The 18,902-nt window shown below is 41.6% G+C and overlaps 1 protein-coding gene across 1 annotated transcript; it reads left to right on the forward strand.

Annotated features, from left to right (window-relative positions):
• Nucleotides 1-1,164: 1,164 nt before the first annotated feature.
• Nucleotides 1,165-18,479, forward strand: DYRK4 (dual specificity tyrosine phosphorylation regulated kinase 4). Its single transcript, XM_050324560.1, has 14 exons — nt 1,165-1,409; nt 5,218-5,301; nt 6,154-6,303; nt 7,099-7,234; nt 8,365-8,528; nt 8,871-9,007; nt 9,905-10,045; nt 10,937-11,075; nt 12,748-12,829; nt 14,104-14,276; nt 15,246-15,306; nt 15,848-15,977; nt 17,411-17,565; nt 17,996-18,479. The coding sequence occupies exons 1-14, from the start codon at nt 1,386-1,388 to the stop codon at nt 18,220-18,222; spliced, it is 1,803 nt and encodes a 600-aa protein (XP_050180517.1). The 5' UTR covers nt 1,165-1,385; the 3' UTR covers nt 18,223-18,479.
• Nucleotides 18,480-18,902: the final 423 nt, after the last annotated feature.

An 18,902-nucleotide genomic window follows, 5' to 3' on the forward strand; every position in this document is an offset into this window, starting at 1 on the left:
TTCAGGTATGAGAAAAGAATCATCCTGAAGATTGGTTTTATTCCTGTGTGACTTAGCAAACGAAATTTGAATATGTTTACAAGAATGTAATAAAATAAAATGAGGAGAAGAAGAAGCATTGCAAAGAAGGGAAATAAAGAAAATAAAGTATCACAGAATGGTTTGGGTTGGAAGGGACTTTAAAAATCATCAAGTTCCAACTCCCCTGCCATGGGCAGGGACACCTTCCACTAGCCCAGGTTATTCAGAGCCCCATCCAACCTGGCCTTGGACACTGCCAGGGATGGAGCAGCAGAGGATGTTCTTCTTGATGAATGTTCTTCTTAATTAATTCTTCTTAAAGCTGAACTCTTGGGTAGATCTGTCCTTCACTCCTTTCTGTGTGGGCTGTCCTGGCAATGTTTGTCCTTTGACCATGCTGGGAAAAGTGGTGCCCATTCCAGGAACATCCATAAAGGTGGCAGCCTTCTAGAATGGCTTCTGTGGGTGAGCATGTATTTCTTCCATGAAAACCCCTGCTTTCTGAGTGAAAGTAGAAACCATTCAGGGGTTTGGACAGATCTAAGGCCAGCAGGGAACATGCCATTCCTTGGCTGTATGAAGGAAGGGGGCACACTGAATTTTCAGCTTTAGATATTCCCCTAGGACAGTGGGGGGGATAGGGACACCTCCATCAGTGCTCCATCACCCATGCACAACATCCAAAAGATGAAAAGGATAGACAAGGTGGCAGCTAAGCTCTGCCTCATTATCCACACCAGAATGAGAGCCTCATTATCTCCCAGGACAGAGCAGCTCTGCGCTGATGCCGTCAGGAACCACGGCCCAAGGTGCCACAGTTTGGTCCTCATTAACTGACACATAACGCCCAAGGAGAAACCAACCCTTGAGGAATTAATTTATTTTCATTTTCCAGTCTGTCAGTCTTGGTGAAAAGATTTTGCTCACCGCATAGCGAGGTCTCTGTGACAAATTTTGACAAAAAATACAAGTTCAAGTGTTTTTTGGTTTCACAAGCACATGAGCTCAGTGAGAAAGAACAGACTGGGATGACAAGGAGAACAGCCAATCCTGTTATATTTGTCTTTCTTATTACTGACTTGCCATGATAAATATGGAAAATTATATTTGGCTAGAAGGAGGCTGAGAAAGGGAACAGATGGCCACCGAAAGAATACTAGAGCAGCTAATAGTCACTGGCATATTTCCGGGGTGAAAATTTAAATCTGAAGCCAAGCAGAAGCATCATCCATTTCTTCCTGCTCAGGGCACTGTGCATGGAACTGCTCCTGCTATGCTCTGACTAGATGAAGGTGGGCTTCCTGAAATGCCTTCGCTGAATGGAATAAACAGCTCCTATCCTCCAGTTAGCAGCTCGTGCAGTTATGCTGACAGAAATAGTTGACAAGGTGGGGAAAATGTTTATGTTCCTGCTGCGTTTTGAGTGAATGAGAGTGTGTTTGCTATGGCTTTTCGATGCATTGCATGATTTAACACCTATGCTGCATTCTTTCCGTGCATTCTACAGGCTTTATTCGGTTTTGAGAGCAGAGGGAAGAGAATGCCTATTTAAATGGGGAGACAATGGAGTCTATATTTTATGTAGTTGTGTATTTAATAATTTCTGAAAGTTTAAGGCATTTCTGATTTCTGTGCTCAACGTAGTATTGAAAAAAATCAGCTGTTATTTTGGGAATTATGAAAATGTGTCATGATTTCTGATTTTCCAGAATGCTGTGTGCTCAGCACCTAAAACTCCTTATGCCTGCAGACTAGGCAGTGAATGAGGACTTGTTCTGTGTCTTTGGTGATAGCTGGAATTATCAAGGTGATCCCTGATTTGAAGGGCTGGAATAGCAGGAGCTGATGGTTTGGAGTTGAAGTGCAGCGTTGGAGCTGTGGGACAGGTTGAGTGCCACAGGAGTAGGGCAACCAGGAATGAAATGGAGTGGAATAGTAACAGTTGCTGCAGTTTTAATTTGAGGTGCATCTGCCAGAATTAAACCAGTCACAACAGCTCAGCTGCAGACCCTGTACTAGAAGTGCAGGATTTTGCTAAAGCAGCTCTGATGGGTCACCTGGATCAGGACCATCAAATAAAGCCACTGTGTGGATTAAGTGATCAATCCACCTGCTCCCCATTCATCCACCAGCAGGCACAGATCAGTTTTCCTACAGAAAACATTCTATTTAACTATATGGGGGAATTTTATGAGGGTTATTAATTTTAAGATGTTTTGAATGAATTGCTCAAAGAGCAATGGAGAGATTTAAACTCTTAATAAGCAGGTTTTGAGAAAGAGAGACAAAAATAATCACAATTTTCCAGGATAAAAGAGGCATGGCTTTTTTATCCTGGCTGATGGATAGGCTGATGGACTGATTTTGCTTTTGCAGTGTGAAAGGAGAAATCTTGTTAATCTTTCCTCACTGAATCAAAATTCTGGCAGCACATCTTGGAGCTCATTCACCTTCTTCCTTAGCTCTTGCTGAGCTTTAAAGACATTTGGTGACTTTTTCATGCTCTATTAGTAAATAGAATAATGATAAAAAATTAGTAATATTTTAGTAATGCTTAGCCTTTTAAAAGGAATAAAATGCCATTTTGGAGTGAAGATTCTGCAGTCTGTACAGGTATGCAAAGCCCATTGTTTCTTTGGGTTTCAGTCACAGCTGTTTCTCTCTAAAATCCTGGCTTTATATTGACTTGTAGTTAGGAAAGCATGAAGTAGTTAAGAAACTAAATGAAATTGGATATTTTCGTCAGCTCCAGAAACTGAAAATTAAAGCTAGATGGGAATAAAGTATGGAAGAAGTGTGGGGAGAGGTACAACATGCACTAAAATTAATAAGTCTTATTAGGAGCTTTGTTGGTATGTCTGGTACAGTTCTGAATGTGCATCCCAGACTCACCTTCATAACATGTGATTTTTACTTGGAATGCAAGAAATGTAGTTTGCCATGTGGAGTGCTTTTTTATAAAAATACTCTGGCACTGGGTTTTCCATAGGTCATCCATGGAAATCTGCACAAGGACCTTTGCTGTGCTGGGCAAGCTGTATCGTGCTCTGGGACATTCACGTGTAGGATGCAGAAGTCCAGTGGGTCTCATCTGGATGGTGGTGGTGCTGGGAATGTTTTTGGATTTACATACAATCCCTTACCCCTGGCCAGCTGACCTCCAGTTCCAAAAATGGGAATTACTATGACCTGCAAAGACAGGACACATCCCTTTCCTAACATCCTCCTCTGCTTCAGAGATACCCACGACCCTTCCTCTCAAGCTGTACCCAGTTAGCATGATAAGGCTCAAAGTTGTTCTCAGTTTGTTCTTAATCCTAAATTTACCCTCTAAGCTTGAGGGTATTTGTGTTCAAATGAAAAGAAAGGGCACATGAACACCACAGTTATCCAAAAGGCAGATTCCAGCTGCTCTGCACAGCTGGAGTGGTGTCCTCATGGTCGGTGGTGAGATGGTCAAAGGGCAGCAATTCCTCCATGTGATCAGCTAGATTTGTACACAGGGTTTTACCTCCATGTTTAGCTTGGAAAGGTCCTCTGGAGGTCTCTAATCCAGCCTCAAATCCAAGGATGGATGTAACATCCATCCTGAGCAACCTGTTGGAGCGAGCCCAGAGGAGACACCGAGGTGATCAGAGGATGGAGCAGCTCTGCTGGGAGGAAAGGCTGGGAGAGCTGGGATTGTTCAGCTGGAGAAGAGAAGGCTTTGGGGTGACCTCATTGTGGCCTTCCAGGACCTGAAGGGAGCCCACAAGGAAGATGGAGAGAGACTATTTCCAAGGGCCTGGAGTGACAGGACAGGGGGAATGGCTTCAAACTGACAGAGAGCAGGGTTAGATTGGATATCAGGGAGAAATTGTTCCCTGGGAGGGTGGGCAGGCCCTGGCACAGGTTGCCCAGAGAAGCTGTGGATGCCTGAACCCTGGGGCTCTGAGCAACCTGGGACAGTGGGAGGTGTCCCTGCCCATGGCCGGGGGTTGGAATGAGATGATCTTTAAGATCCCTTCCAACTCAAACCATTCTATGCTTTAATGCTTCAATGATTCTATGATTTTATTTCAATCTATACACATGAAAGTGATCCCCTGGCATTGACAGTGGCACTGGATAGGCTAAAAGTCATTGCAAAGAGCAAAGACTTTACCAGCAGCAGGTACTCTGCCCATTTAAGACTTTGTGACTGGCACAGGCCACGGAAGGCCTGACTGCAAAACAAATAAAGAAAAATACCATGCTGCTTTACTCAAGTATTTTCAATCTGCAGCTCACATCCACAAGATAATTTTGACTGCATATTTGTTATTTTGAAACTCTAGAGCTCCCCTGCTCCTCAAGAAAATGTTGCTGTTCTACAACTTCTGTAGTGGAACTGATGTGTCTATTTGGATAAAGGTGATTTTTTTTTTCACTATGAGTAGAATGACATCGTGTCTCAAAGCCCAGGGGACAAGAGAGCACTTGTGGGGTTCAGTCCAGCCTAGAGAGCAGAGCTCCAAACTGCTCTAACCACAGAGTTTTCAGTGTCTAAATCATCACAAAGATTTCTGCATTTCATTGCAGTTTGCTATCGGACAGAAATGCTGCTTATCATATTTACTAAAAGAACTACTGAAAGCTCCAGCAAAATCTTAAAAATGCTGAGCTGCTTAGCACTCTCCCCATGGCTTTGTTTTTTTCTATCTGTTGCCATCGTTATCTGCCCACTGGAACCAGTGGAGTTTTTCCTGTATATGTCAGTAAATTTAAACATTCATTTGTGTTTAAATCACAAACTGAATCAGTTTAATGCTCCTGTTAACAGTGGATGGGCTCACAATCTACCTTGTGAGGCAGTTTGAAGTTGTCCTTCCAAGCGGACTCACTGCCGGCTTTTGAGGGCATATTTAGGGCTGGGAAGGGCCCCCTGGCCCTTCACTGACCACCTGGGCTCCCCAGGCCTGCTGAGAGGAAGAAGAGCAGAGCAAGCTGTCCCTGCAGCTGCCCACGGAACAGCTGCTCAGCTGGCAGAGCCACTGCTACACCACAGTGTGTTTGTGTTTCCAGCAGCTTTTGTGCTCCTCTCTCCTGCACGGGCACAGGCATTGTCACAGAGGAAGGAAACGGAGAAACCCCACAGAGATTTCAGGTTGGTTGGTTTGTTTGTTTGTTTGTTTTCCAAAACAGTTTTTTAATTAAAGCATCCCTTCGTGTTTGCAGTCTTCCCACGTGGATGCTTTTTCTCAGTCTCAGCTGGCTGTTCAAGAGAGAGATCAGCTGGGATCTAACAGAGTCTTCCATCAGGTATGTGACTCTTCAGCTGACTTTAAAAACTCCTGAGTGCTTGTTTACCAAGAAAGCCCTTAGAACAAAGGAATATGAGCAGAGGCAAATCCTCTGTTCCCTACTTGCTTCCATTTCCACTGTATGACTGTCCCAGGTGCCTGCAAGTATTTTGGTTTTACTGGGTTCAGTAGCACTTGAGGCATTTCTTCTGCCAAATCATTTTTGTTTCTTGAAGCTTTTGGGAAAAGCCCACTAGAATCTCAGTTCTATGGTTATAAAGACTTTTCCATGGTATTGGAATAAAAAACTTTCTCACTGAACTTGACTGGATTGAGAGCTTTGTTTCTTTGCTTTTTCGGAAAAGATCAAACCTCACCTTTGTTGTCAAAAGCTTGAAAAATATGTTTCTATCCTTGCCCAGTGACAGAAATTTCACAGGTTTATAAGGTTTGTAACCTCAGCTCTCTGGATCTTGCCCTGTATTTCACAGAGCAGAGCTGATCGATTTCAAACAATTTTTTAATCATTTGCCAAAGAAATATAATCTACCTCAAAAATTCTCTTTGCTGCTAAAAGGGCAAAGACTTTATATATTCAAGGGTGTTGGAGGTTCTAACGTTCACAAAACTGTGCCCTTAAACGGGTGGCTTTAAATAATGAGTGGCATAGAAGTGTTTTGCAGATAACAATCTCCTCCTGCCACCGGGAGCTGCCGGAGCACATCTGCCCGTATCCCCTTTGCCATTAGGTGTCAGGAGCGACCCAAACGCATTTCCCAAGGTTTTAACCCTCCGCCCTGCTTTTTGTAGCCGTGAGACAGAATTGCTTTGCTGGCTCGTTACGGGATGTTTACTCCTGCTTTCCATTTAGAGGGTCAGCCGTGGCGTTCTCTCCCTCCCACATCTGGACGGTCAAGCAAAGCATGGCTTGGCTGCAGACCCTGCCAACCCTGCCCCCTTCGAGGGCAGCCTGCCTCAAATAGCAGAAAAGAGCTTGCAGAGCGTCCTCCCCTCTCTTCAGGTGAGTGATGAAGCTCTTGGACACCTTATGTGTGCCTGGTTGAGCAGCTTCTCTCTCAGGGCCACTGAGAGTGTCAGCGGCAAAGAGTCACAAAAGTGTTGGTGTGGGGGAAGAGGGAAATCATCAAGTGTCAGCTTCTGCTCCAGTTTCTCTTTTCAGCCATAGTTAAAGAGGGGAAAAAAAGAGAATAAGAACTGTAAACAGTCAACCAGAAAGATCACTTACCAGCATGGCTGTCTATAATGTCAGATATTTTAAAGGACCAACAGGAAGGTTTGGGGGTCAGCTGCACTTTTCCACCCTTCCTGTTTTCTCCTTGTTTTTTTTTTTTTTTTCCCCACAGTTCCTGTGTCCATCCTGTCTGCACTCTTCTTCTTTTGCTGCTTTTCTCCCCAGCAAATCAAGGGCTTGCACTACTCATCATCACAGCTTTTTTTACCTTTCTTCTCTAATGCAGTCTCTTTGCTCAGTGTTGAGAGGTTCTACAGGGCTGCCATGTGAAGTTTTTTCAAATCTCTTGCACTGGAAGTCCCCACATAAAGCATTTTGTTTGGGAGGTCAAGAATCTTCTCAAATACTTTGAGTGACAAATTGGCAGGTTGCTCCTACTAAAAATTATTTTAGTCCCAGAATTATTAGTACCAAACTCTTCTATCTGCTTGTCTGGTGCTCTTTTATCTCCTTCATTTCTTCATGGCTTGGTCCTGTTCTTTGTTTTGCCATTCTGGGAGCCCTGAAAATCTGTGTGTGCTGGGATCATGGTCATTTTTTAATTTTTTTTTTTTTTCTTGGCAGGAAAATGGACCTCAAGGCAATTTTTCCCAATTTAACCTTCCAGACAGTCTTCCTGAAAGTGACACCAGAGCCCAGACAAAACCATCAGAACTGGAAAGCACCAGCAATGGGGTCAGACTGCCCATGACAGCTTCAGGTAGAATATAACTGGACATGCTGAAAAACCTGGGGTGTGTGCAGTCAGGACGCTCAGGGAGTAGGGTGTCCATGAGAAATGGTTACTGGAGTGTTTAACAAACAATTGGAGCACAGGGAATATGGATGGGCTCAGAGATTTCTAATCGTGTGCAGAATAAGAGAATGAATAGACTAACACAAATATAGGAGAGAGTTATGAATTATACAAAAGAATGTATATTTGTGTAAGGTTAGGTCATGGAGGTGACAGCAAAATTCTATCACAGTGATAAAACCTTTTCCCACTTGCTGGTGGCTGTGTCCCACTTTACTGGTGTGGGCTAAACTGCATTTTGGGAGTTCTCAGTTCTAGAAAGTTTCTGGCAGAGATAATCTATTTTTAGAAGGAGTCTACAGAAAAAAAAAAAAAAAGAAGTAGTGGCCTTTTGCTTTGAAATGGTTTAGCAGCCCTGCCTTACTGGATGAAGATCTGCCACTGTTTAACAAAACACCCACACATGCATGCAACATGTTGATTTATAATCTCCTGTCTGAATATATATCCACATTTAAATGTATGAGTGGAGGTGTTAGGGCAGCTGAAATGATTCCATGCAGGAAGAATCAGAAGTAGGAGAACCAGATTTGGTCTCCTTTTAATCCCTAATGCATCTGATCTTGATTTTTTTTTTTTTAATCAGAAAAACAAGCACTTGAAAGCTTTGGTAAATTAAATCTTACTGCCATTTTAAAAATATGACAATCAAATCATTAAAAACATGTATTTTTTTATGGAAGCTATGAAGCTTGATGAAGCTGACAGGCAACAGATGGGATTTTCAAAAACACCTAAGCACATAACTTCCCTCAAAATCAAGTCATTTTTACCTAAGTTCTCTAAAAGTGTTGCTGAGAAATGAGGAATGCTTTGCTGAACATAATATTTTAGTCAAAAACAAAATAAAAATTATATATAAATTTGTACAAAATTGTAGAATGTTTGTTGGAAGGGACCTCTAACAGCTTTTCTCAGCATCTTGCTTGAAGTGGTGTGCTCTGCTGTAAAATGTTCCACTGTAAAAGCAATTTGCCATCAGGTTTCTGACATTTTATTGATTTTTGCTTTTACATTCTTGTTTTCTGATTTAGAAGCCTTGAAAAATTTTAGAAACCAGTTAACAGTCTATGAGCAAAAAGAAATTTTCAATTATACAGAGCTATGGTTTCTTGGCCTGGAAGCTAAAAAGATTGAAGGTTTGCCTGAAACCCAGAATAATAATTGTTATGATGATGAGCATGGTTCCTACTTAAAGGTAAGTGGAAAAAATCATGGTTTTTATTTTCAGCTCAATAAGTTTGTAGTGACTGTGTGCCAACTCTTTAAGTGTTATATGTGAGATAAATGTTGTTTCTAGAAGATAAATGTGAAAACATCGTTACCAATCACTTCAGAGCTCAGAGGAGAATCCACTTTGCATTGGACTATTGAAGCATCGCTTGTGATTTTCTCATTAAACCCTTATTTAATGTAGATTTCACTTGCTACTGGTCCATCATCCTTCATAGACAGCAAACTCCCACACACAGGAGCTACTTTTAAAGCCTGATCTTTGCTGTGCTGTTTGAATCTGAACCCTTTTCTTTTCTTTTGGAAGGTTTTACATGACCACATTGCCTATCGATACGAGGTGTTGGAGGTCATTGGGAAAGGCTCCTTTGGGCAGGTGGCTAAATGCCTGGATCACAAAACCAATGAATTAGTGGCACTGAAAATAATAAGGAATAAGAAAAGGTGAGGCATCTCTTGCCTTTAAAGCAGTGCAATCATCTGTGTTGTGTATGGGCAGTGACAAAGCACAGCAGTGAGAGCAAAGCAAAATCAAACCTCTGCACATCAGGTTTTCACTAAAAATGCAGTGAGATCAGAGCGAAGAAAAGGGATGCCAGGCACTCAGAACTGACCTAGAGCCAGAGAAGGCCCAGCCTGTGAAAGCAAACACAATTTCTCCAGGCTCACAAGGAGGTCTCTGTCTCTGGCACAGTTCACACCCAGCCCGGGTAACCAGCCCTGAGTGACCAAGAGCTGAGAGCCTTCACTCCCCACCAAGACCCCAAAACCACAGGATTAAGCTGGGAGGTTCCCCTCTCTCACTTTAACATGAAAAATTCTGTACTGTGGATCCTAAGCAACCTCTTCTTCTTGATGGGGCTGGTCACAAATTTTTCACTGGTGTCACCCTGAAGCAGAGTCAGTGAAGCAGATGAGAATGGTGCTGTTGACTCGAGCCACAGAGTTTTAGCTGTTCCATTTTCCCCCTCAGTGAACTCTAAATGTAAAGATGCTCCTCAAAACCGACTGTCTGACTGTGCTAGGTGTGAAATATTTCAAGTAAACAGAAGTATTCCCATGGACTTTGAAAGCACCAGGATTTTACTCTGGATGCTCAATTTGAAACCTTTTCATTTTTTTTCAGACCAGTCAAAGTAGCAGCCCTTAAGTGCTATGTAAGACTAGGAACCAACCATAATGAGCCAAAATTACAGCAGTTATCAGGGGTAAATGATACATTTTTAATCATTGTCCCACATGCTGAGTTGACAGTAAGACTGTGGTGTTTGTAACATTTATATTTCTACAAATACTACACTGAGTTAATGTCATCATTCCTGTGTCACGTTGATATTTCAGGTTTCACAGCCAGGCTTTGGTAGAAGTGAAGATCCTTGATGCCCTCTTGAAGAAAGACAAAGATGATTCTCACAACATCATCCACATGAAGGAATACTTCTACTTTCGCAACCACTTCTGTATTTCCTTTGAACTGCTGGGGTAAAGTATATTTTCCTTTACACCAACCTTAAGGAGCATTTTAGGCCTTGTGCCTTACAAGCTTTGATTTTTATGTCTTCTTCAGAAGAATTGGCAGCTCTTCATGTTGCAAGGAAGGAATACTGTGTAAACACACACTGACTGAGCCTTTGATCACCAAAGGTGAACTGGAAAAGACTTCACTCAGACAGTGACATGATACAATCCCTGTTTTCTGTGCTGTGTAGTGAAGTATTCTTTCCTGAAAGACCTCTGAGGAAAAGAGTAAATGATGAGTTCAGGACCGGTAAACTTCATGGGTGTATAAATATGAATAATATCAAATAATTTAAAAATAAAGCTGCTTCTTGCTCTTTGATGAACCTTTGCTGCAGGACACGTCTTAGGAGGAATTTTGGAGAAATCTTAGAGAAGTCAGGTAATTTTAGTCCCCAAACTCGTTGCAGTGAGAGAATCAACCTGGAATTATGGAGGAATTATGGAGTCTATCTAGAAATATTTACTGCTGATTAAAGATCTTTAGGCAAAAATGACTTACAGAAGGTGCCACAGCAAAGAGAAAAGAGGGTGAAAGGAGACTGAAGAAAATTTCTTTCAGTTCTTGAATGATGCCTTTTGTAGGTGAAAATCAGCACAGCTGCATGACATCATTGCACAGAGTTTGGAAAGCAGGCAGGTTCACTGACAATACATCTTCAGATGTGGGAGATGTTTGTGCATATTACACGCAGAACATTCTCCAGGAGGAAAAGAGCTTCTTCATGAGCCCTCCCTCACATAAGAAGAAAAGCTAAATACCCTCTTAATGCAGTGGAAATTAATCACGCCTTAAAAATAAGTTCCCCTAATCTCTTTTCTGCCTTCTGTCTTCTGCTTCTCCCACCCCCACAGAATAAATTTGTATGAGCTGATCAAAAAGAACAACTTCCAAGGTTTCAGTCTGTCTGTAATTCGACACTTCACTCGGGGTGTGCTGAGATGTTTACAAGTGCTCTACCAGGAAAGAATCATTCACTGTGATCTGAAGCCTGTAAGTACAAGCATTTCATAACCTGTTTTTCTGTACAGAATACATTAGTTCATCCTAGTTTTTTGTGGTTTTTTTGATTGAAGGAACTCTTAAGAAGAACCCATAAAACCTGGTAGGGTATTTGTACAGAAGCTATAATTTATTTCAAACTGTATTAGTTCCTATGGTTGGCAGATTCACTGAAGTATTAGACAAGACTGTTTGGTAGCCAAAATGTATGCAAATATGAATCCAATTCAGGTAATGACATTTTGCTTAGAGGAAAAAAAAACAACTTGTAAAATTAACTGGTTTGCTGTGAGGAACTTTGTAATGTTGATATTCACAAGGCAGCCTGTTATCCTGTAAAGTCTATTTAATTTCATGTGCCTACCTATGAAATGAAGTAGCCTAGTAAAGGACAAAGGAATTCTGTGGAACAGTATTTAGGATATCTACCTGTTTCTGCAGGAACATCTGCCATCCAAATTCAGCAGCTGTATCTGCTAAGTATTCCTGCTGCATGAAGCATTTCCATTCTCCTTAAGCCCCAATCTTAAATTTTCTGAAATTCCTGATATATTTTAACTTTATTTTCATTTCAGATAAATATTTCCCTTGATTTCTTTTTCAAAAGGACAAATGAACCGCTAAATCAATAAGCAGGCTCTCAAATAAAAATTCAAAGGGTGAAATTCTGTTCTCACTTTGCTTTATGTATCTGAATTCAGAATTCTGACAAGTCACATACTGTCTGTACCCATTGTCTTGCCAATATCTTTGCCAGATCAATCTGCAGGGAGAAGTGAGGGTTGCAAGACAACCAAAGTGTCTGAATCAGAAACAATTAACCCAGTGGAAATGTGTTTCCAGGTGGCCACTGAGAAGGAATGAGGTCAGCAGCATCAGTTAGTGCAGGTGTATTTAAATAGAGTAACATTAGTGAAAATTTAGAGAGCTAAATAAAAGAGAATCTTGTTCTCATTCGACAATTGTACAGTTTTAAGAATTTAATTTACGTTGCCTGAAACTCACATCTGTTATCCCATCTGCCTCCTGTGATATTTCACAACATAAGGTAGAATCTGGAGTTTCTCTGGATTTAAAGCTAACTAGTCACTGCTTCCAAAGCCTGCTTTTCCAGCTGATCAGCACCCTGGCACTGTGAGGGATTCAATATTACAGACAGAATCCTACCTTGGCACGAGGGGATATTTATCTGCAGAAGGGGGATGCTGCTTCCCTCAACAGAACCAAGAGCATCATCGGGGTGGTGGAATTCAGTCCTTGCCCTGACTTTCATCATTAGCAGCTTCTCCTTCCTGGCACATGAAATATCTCCTTAGGAGTTAATTAGCCAAGAAACTACTTTGTCATTGTTTGGCACCCACCTGGGAACTGTTCAGGCCTTCAAAGCTTCGACAAATAATCGTTCTAAAGGTTGATAAAGGCAGCCATCTCTCTTCTGACAAGTGGAGAAGAAGGTATGATCAGAAGGGACATCAAAGGAAACCCTTGATTTAGATAGGTTTTTCAATGAGGAGAAAATTCAGCTCTGCAGGAGGGAGCTAACAGGTCGTGTTTGCTCATCAGTGCAAATATCCCTGAGTTAGTGATTTGCATTGCTTATTTTCCAGTGTTCACTGACTTTACACGGTGTTAAACCCTCTTTCCCCTGTGATTTTATTTTTAGGAGAACATTCTACTGTACCACAATGGCCAAGGTTCAGTTAAAGTTATTGATTTTGGATCAAGCTGCTATGAAGACCAAAGAGGTTTGCAGAAAAGTCAAGTTGATGTAATTTTCTTAATAAGCTTTCTCAATTTTAAATGATGTAGTAAAACTTATCTTTGCTTGGGCTAATATATTTCTTAATTAGAGCCTAATGAATTGGTGGTTAAGCCACTGGTGGTGGACTAAATACTGGTAGGAGACAAGACATTGCCCTGCTTTTACTTTGTGCCAAACCTGATCAGCTCCTCTACTCCTTTTGAAATCAGAATTGCCCTTGCAAGAGTGGTTACTGAAACAGACCTATGATAATAATTCAAATATTTCACATAACAAGAAGTTTGTGAAGTGCAGAGAGCTTTTCTCAGTGAGGTGGTTAAATTACAATTGGTACTTTTTGTATTAATGCAAGAGAGAGGGGAATGGGAACTATGCTTTTAATTTAGAAAGTCTAAGTTCAGTTTGGGGTTTTTTTCCATCAAAGATTTGAGTAGAATGAGCAGGAGTTAACAAGAACTAAATTTGTAAAAGGAAAGAAATGTATAAAATTAACATAATAATAAATGTCAACAGATTTACAATTGACATATTTGATTTACAAAAGATACCTTGTAAAGAAGAATGATATCATCAGCAGGAAGAGAAGTAGTACAATAAATAATAAATGAAACTAACAAACAAACAGAAAACACACACACACAAAAAAACCAAAAACCAAACAAACAAAACAAACAAACAAAAAACCCCACACCAAAACCCAAGAAAGAAATCTGGATTGCATTTTATTAACTTAGAAAAACAAAACTAGTTTTAAACGGCTTCCTATATTTTTTCCTATGAAAGACTGATATTTAAGCTAAGCCAAACCTGTAAATCTATATTTTGGGTTTCAGACTTTTAGATTACATCCCAGTTTTGTAGGAGGGTGTAATCCATTTAGGTGTGGAATGATATCCTTTGGGGCTATAATGTATTAACAGGGAAATCAGAAGGCAGTAGAAGATAGGCCCTACTGTCAGTGAAACCAATAGTGATAATGAAGAACTGTTGATTGATGCAAGGGGAAGACTTTCAACCAGGAAAATGAGCGTGGAATGAGTTGAATCACAGCATTATCAAACAATTCCCAGACAGAACACTGGAAAACAAATCACCCATTAATTTGGGTAAGGGATTAGAGCCTCTGTGAGCAATCCCTGGACAGAGCAGAGATATGATGCCTGAACATGTATTTCACTTTCCTGTGAAATCTGGAGTCCCCATTTCAATCCAAGTGATGACGTTTTGCCTCCTGTGCGATGTTGTGTGTTGATGCAGTGTACACCTACGTCCAGAGCCGCTTTTATCGCTCACCTGAAGTGATTCTTGGCCATCCCTATGCTATGGCTGTTGATATGTGGAGCTTGGGCTGCATCATAGCAGAGCTTTACACAGGCTACCCACTGTTTCCAGGGGAAAATGAGGTTGACCAGCTCGCCTGCATCATGGAGGTAACTTTTGGGAGTGTCTTTTGATTTGCATACTCGTTTGATAAATGCAATGCCAGCAGCAAAGAGAGATCTCAAGAGATAATGAAATATTGCTGTGACCTGGCCTTTCAGAGGGAGGTTTTAATGCAGCCAGCTGGCTCTTTGAGAGGATGGGATCTACCACAGAACTGTGATTTATTGGCACATTTCATGTGCCAAACACTGCTTTATACACTCGCTGTCTGGCTTCTGAAGGAAGTTCTGGACAGAGAAGTTAGGACAGGATAAATGTATCTAAGGTGAAGGAAAACCCATCCAAATTATCACAGGCCACTCCTCTCTTAGAAATCAGATATGTGCTGGCCAGATCAGGTGTCTTTAGTCCAAAGTCCTGCTGAGAGAGGTTTTTGTTAGCAGTTGAGTAGCCAGCTGTGGCTCTGACTAGGAAACCTTGGAAACCTCAAAGCCCTGAGTGGAAACATGCTGTGTGACCTGCACAACTGCTGCTCTACTCACCTGGTGGAAAAACTTTTTCCTGATAGCCATTCTGCACTTCTCAAGTCACAGTTTGTGGCTGTGGCACTCTGAAGCTAATAAGGAGTTTGGCTCTGTCATTTTCTGTAAATGTTTTTCAAAGAGTTTTAAGAATGTACTGTGACATCTCCTACCTCAGATCACCTACACAGTGCAAACGTTAGAATGGGTGCAAAACTACCCATGAAAGTAAGTTATTTAGTTACTCCATCAGAATCCCCAAACTGCAGCCTGGTGTGGAACTCAGCCCCAAGGTCTGATCCTTCTAGGGCCGTGTTAGGGTTTGTACAAGTGTTTTCCAAAGGCAGCATCTCCATATATGGCCTCCTGCTGCAGTACATTTGAGACATTCAGCTTCTCATATGGTGGGTACAATACCACATCTCACCTGATGGGGTTTTTTTGTATCTTTATTAAATGAGGAGTAACTCTGTGAATTCATCTTCTGTGTTGAAGGTACTGGGTTTTCCACCAGCGGATTTGATCCAGGGCTCGTCAAGGAAGCGAACGTTCTTCGGTAATTGCTCCTACCTCTTTGTCCTTGCGGGAGGCCTCCCTGCTAATTAATCACTGGTTAATTGTCCTGGCAGAGAGCAGGACCAGAGACCCTCTGCTATGTCTTAACTGATAAAAATACTTTCAGGAAAGGGTATTGAGGAGAAGCAAAAGGGAATCATGAGGCTTAGAAGTGAACCTGATGCTGTGCTCTTTATGGGCCCCTAACTGCTAAGGTGACAGGGAAGGGATTGGGAGATCCATTCCCCTCATACTCCTTAAAAATATTGTTGCTAAAAGTGGGCTTTGGGAACCAACTTACATTGTTCGTTCCTCTGTGTATAATTTGGGTTTGGAAATTGCACAAAACAAACAAAGCAACAAAGTGTAGGATGCAGTCCCCAGGATGTAACCAATGCTGTTGGCCACAATGCTGGCAGAGTACCAATCCAGCAGGGAAAAACTTAGTGGGATGGATGTGGATTCTGGTTTTGCAATACTTTTAAATATTCTGATAGGATTTTTATTGTAGTTTATTTGAACCATGCCTTTATTTTTTTAAGATTCCAAAGGTTTTCCTAAATCCGTCACTAACAGCAAGGGGAAAAAGAGATGCCCAGACTCCAAGGATCTAAGCACAGTGCTGAAAACCCATGATGCTGGTTTCTTGGACTTCCTGAAAGGATGCCTAATGTGAGTTCATACTATGTGCAACAGGCTAGTTTTGGCTTTGCTTTCATTCTCTTGTAACTTAAAAATCTTTTTATCTCTTGGGGTTTGTTGGTTTGTTGGTTTGTTGGTTTGTTGGTTTGGTTTAGTTTGGTTTGGTTTCTAGCTTGTTTTATTTTGTTTCATTTTCCATATGGTAGCACTTGTACAGCCATTTTTATTCACACTTCATTGCAAATTACTGCACAGAAAGATATATTGGATTAGACTGAAGTGTGAAAGAAAGCTGACATCCAATCACAGACTCACAGAATGGTTTGGGCTGGAAGGGACCTTAAAGATCATGTTGTTCCAACCCCCCTGCCATGGGCAGGAACACCTTCCACCATCCCAGGTTGTTCAAAGCCCCATCCAAGCTGGGGCTGTGGAACAGAACATCATCATACCTAAAAGCAGATCTTCTGATGCTGGGGACTAAAAGCAATGCTTTTTGTCCATCGAGGCCTTTGTTTTAAATCCTTTCTGTTTTACCAGATAAATGTTTATCCAGATAACACAGATAATGGCAATGCACTGTCCCAAGGCAGTGTGTATCTGCAGATCAAAGTCTGGCTTTGTGCTTAAATCTACCTGCTGCTCCAGCAGGAAGAAATTCTTCCAACTTCCTCCAGTATGAATTATATTTGGTGCTGACTGAGTTGGTTTTGACTGGCCTTCCTGTGCTAAGCCTGGGAAATGGCAGGTGATACACTGTGGTTTATGTATGAAAACACCTCTTCTTTGAACAAATTCTCACAAAGTTCCTGTGTCAGGTTCACCTGGGTGAGATGAGACTCTCTTTAGTTCCAAAAAGGCAGAGTATACCCAGCCATGCCTCCACCCCATATGGTCCCATATATTTTCCAGTGCTACCTGGAATGTATGCAAGGTTAATATTTTGTGTCTTCTTTAGCACTGGCTTTAAGTTTCTTTCTGGCAGTTCAGCAGTACCTGCCTAAAGAAATCTTAAAGAAACTGCCAACTTGTGGTTGAATGGGGGAAAAAATCATCCCACTCTGTTTCACAAGAAGGCTGCTTTTGATGTTCTCAGTTTGCTACGTCTGTATGAATCACTGATCCATTTTGGTTTGCTGGCTGAATCAGAGGGTTTAGAAAATAACTTCAGTGAAGCACAGAACCAAGCCTTAAACAGGTCATTTTGGGTCCCTCCCCTAATAACACTGCATCTCAAAAACGGTCTGATGCTGCAGAGGGTTTGGGCAGCAAAGCACACAGCACTGAAGGGAGTTTTGAAGGATGGGGAAGATCACATAAGGCTTTGCCTTGTTTTCAGTGTCATTTTGTTTCAAGAAATGTCCTCATGACCCAACTTCCAGAAGACAAGAGTGAATCTTCTGTCTTAAACTAATTTTCTGTCAGAAGTGGCTGAGTAACTGTTTGTCTGCCATGGATTTAAGGTGGGAACCTGCCCTGCGCATGACCCCCGATGAAGCGATGAAACATTCCTGGATCCAGGAACCAAAACTATACCGAGCAATGCAGAAAACACAGACCCTGAGGAAACTGAGCGACGGCTCCTTCTCCGTGCCGGAAAAGAAACAGGAGAATATTCGTAAGCGTGTTCTGCCTGCAGAACTGAGTGCATTTCTGACAGGGTTCGGGATTTCTCTGTCTTTGGTATCGTCTGTTAAGCGAGGTGATGATGGATGGTCACTGAAATGTGGGGGGTGAAGGCCCTATTGTGTAGCTCTGCTTGTGTACAGCTGCATTCCTTATGTTCTAGAGTAGCTACCAACAAGAAGGCTGGAAATGCTAAAGATCCACCTTGTCACTTACTGAGAGCAAAACACTTACAGTATCTGACATCACAGCATGGTGTATTTCACTTCCAGGCAAAACAATCCATCAGTCGGGGTTTTAAGACCCCAGGGAAAATTTCCACCTGATTTGCTGTGAATTTGTGTCAATCGTGTGGTTTTTTTAAGAGTCTGCAGTCTCACCCTACCCTTTCATTTGTTTGTTTGTTTGTTTGTTTATTGCAGAGAACATCTGGGAAGATCCCTCTGACCCAGAGGAAAGTGAACTGGCAGAAAGATTGACTCCCTTCACGGACACAGCAGAAGGGGATGTGCAGAACAGCAGGAAGCACGTTATCCCGGAGAAATACCTGGAAAACCACCTGGAAAGGCCTGCTCCCTACGATCAAGCAGAAGACAGTGGCGAAACAGCTTTCCCAAAAACTTCCTTTTTTTTCCCACCAATTAAGTAATGCACAGCACAAGCTCTGATTGGCTCAGTTGCATACCTAGTATATTTTGTAGGTATTATTTGTACTCAGGAATATAAGCTATGTCTGTCTGTACATGGGCTGTGCACATTGTAAGTATATTTAATGTTCTTTTTAGCCTGAAAGCATCCAGCCAACCAAAACAAAACCATTTGAAAACCATTCCTTTTCCTCATCTACATTCTTGTGGTCAGAGATTCTTCACAACCAGCAGCAATAAAATGGAGACTGTAGAGGTGGAGAGTGGCTTATTCTTGGTATTATAACAGACTTTTTGAATTCTATATTTTCCTGGATCTAAAAGAACAAATGTGTTGACTGGAGAATCTGAATCCTTTCACTTACATCAGCATAAATCAGGAATAATTAATGGAATAGATTACTGGATTCAATTACATATAAAAAAATAAGAGAAATCAAACCCAGCATGTTCACTTTCCTCCTTCTCTGTCTTCCTGTTTTTTATACTGCAGCTTCTGGATGGAAGCCATTTGTCACACCTTCCTAGCAGATTTAGAAATGTAAATTATGTCCTTTAGCTCTTTAGCAGCAACAAAGAAGAGTGATATTCTGAGCCCATTTCTGCAGGGACTCCACTCAGCATTCACATCAACAAGAAGAACGGATTAAAGCGAGATTTGGGGAAATTGTCCTTCACAGGA

The sequence above is a fragment of the Myiozetetes cayanensis genome, unplaced genomic scaffold (genome assembly GCF_022539395.1).
Source record: "Myiozetetes cayanensis isolate MyiCay16 unplaced genomic scaffold, myiCay2020 scf3, whole genome shotgun sequence".
Lineage (NCBI taxonomy): Eukaryota > Metazoa > Chordata > Aves > Passeriformes > Tyrannidae > Myiozetetes > Myiozetetes cayanensis.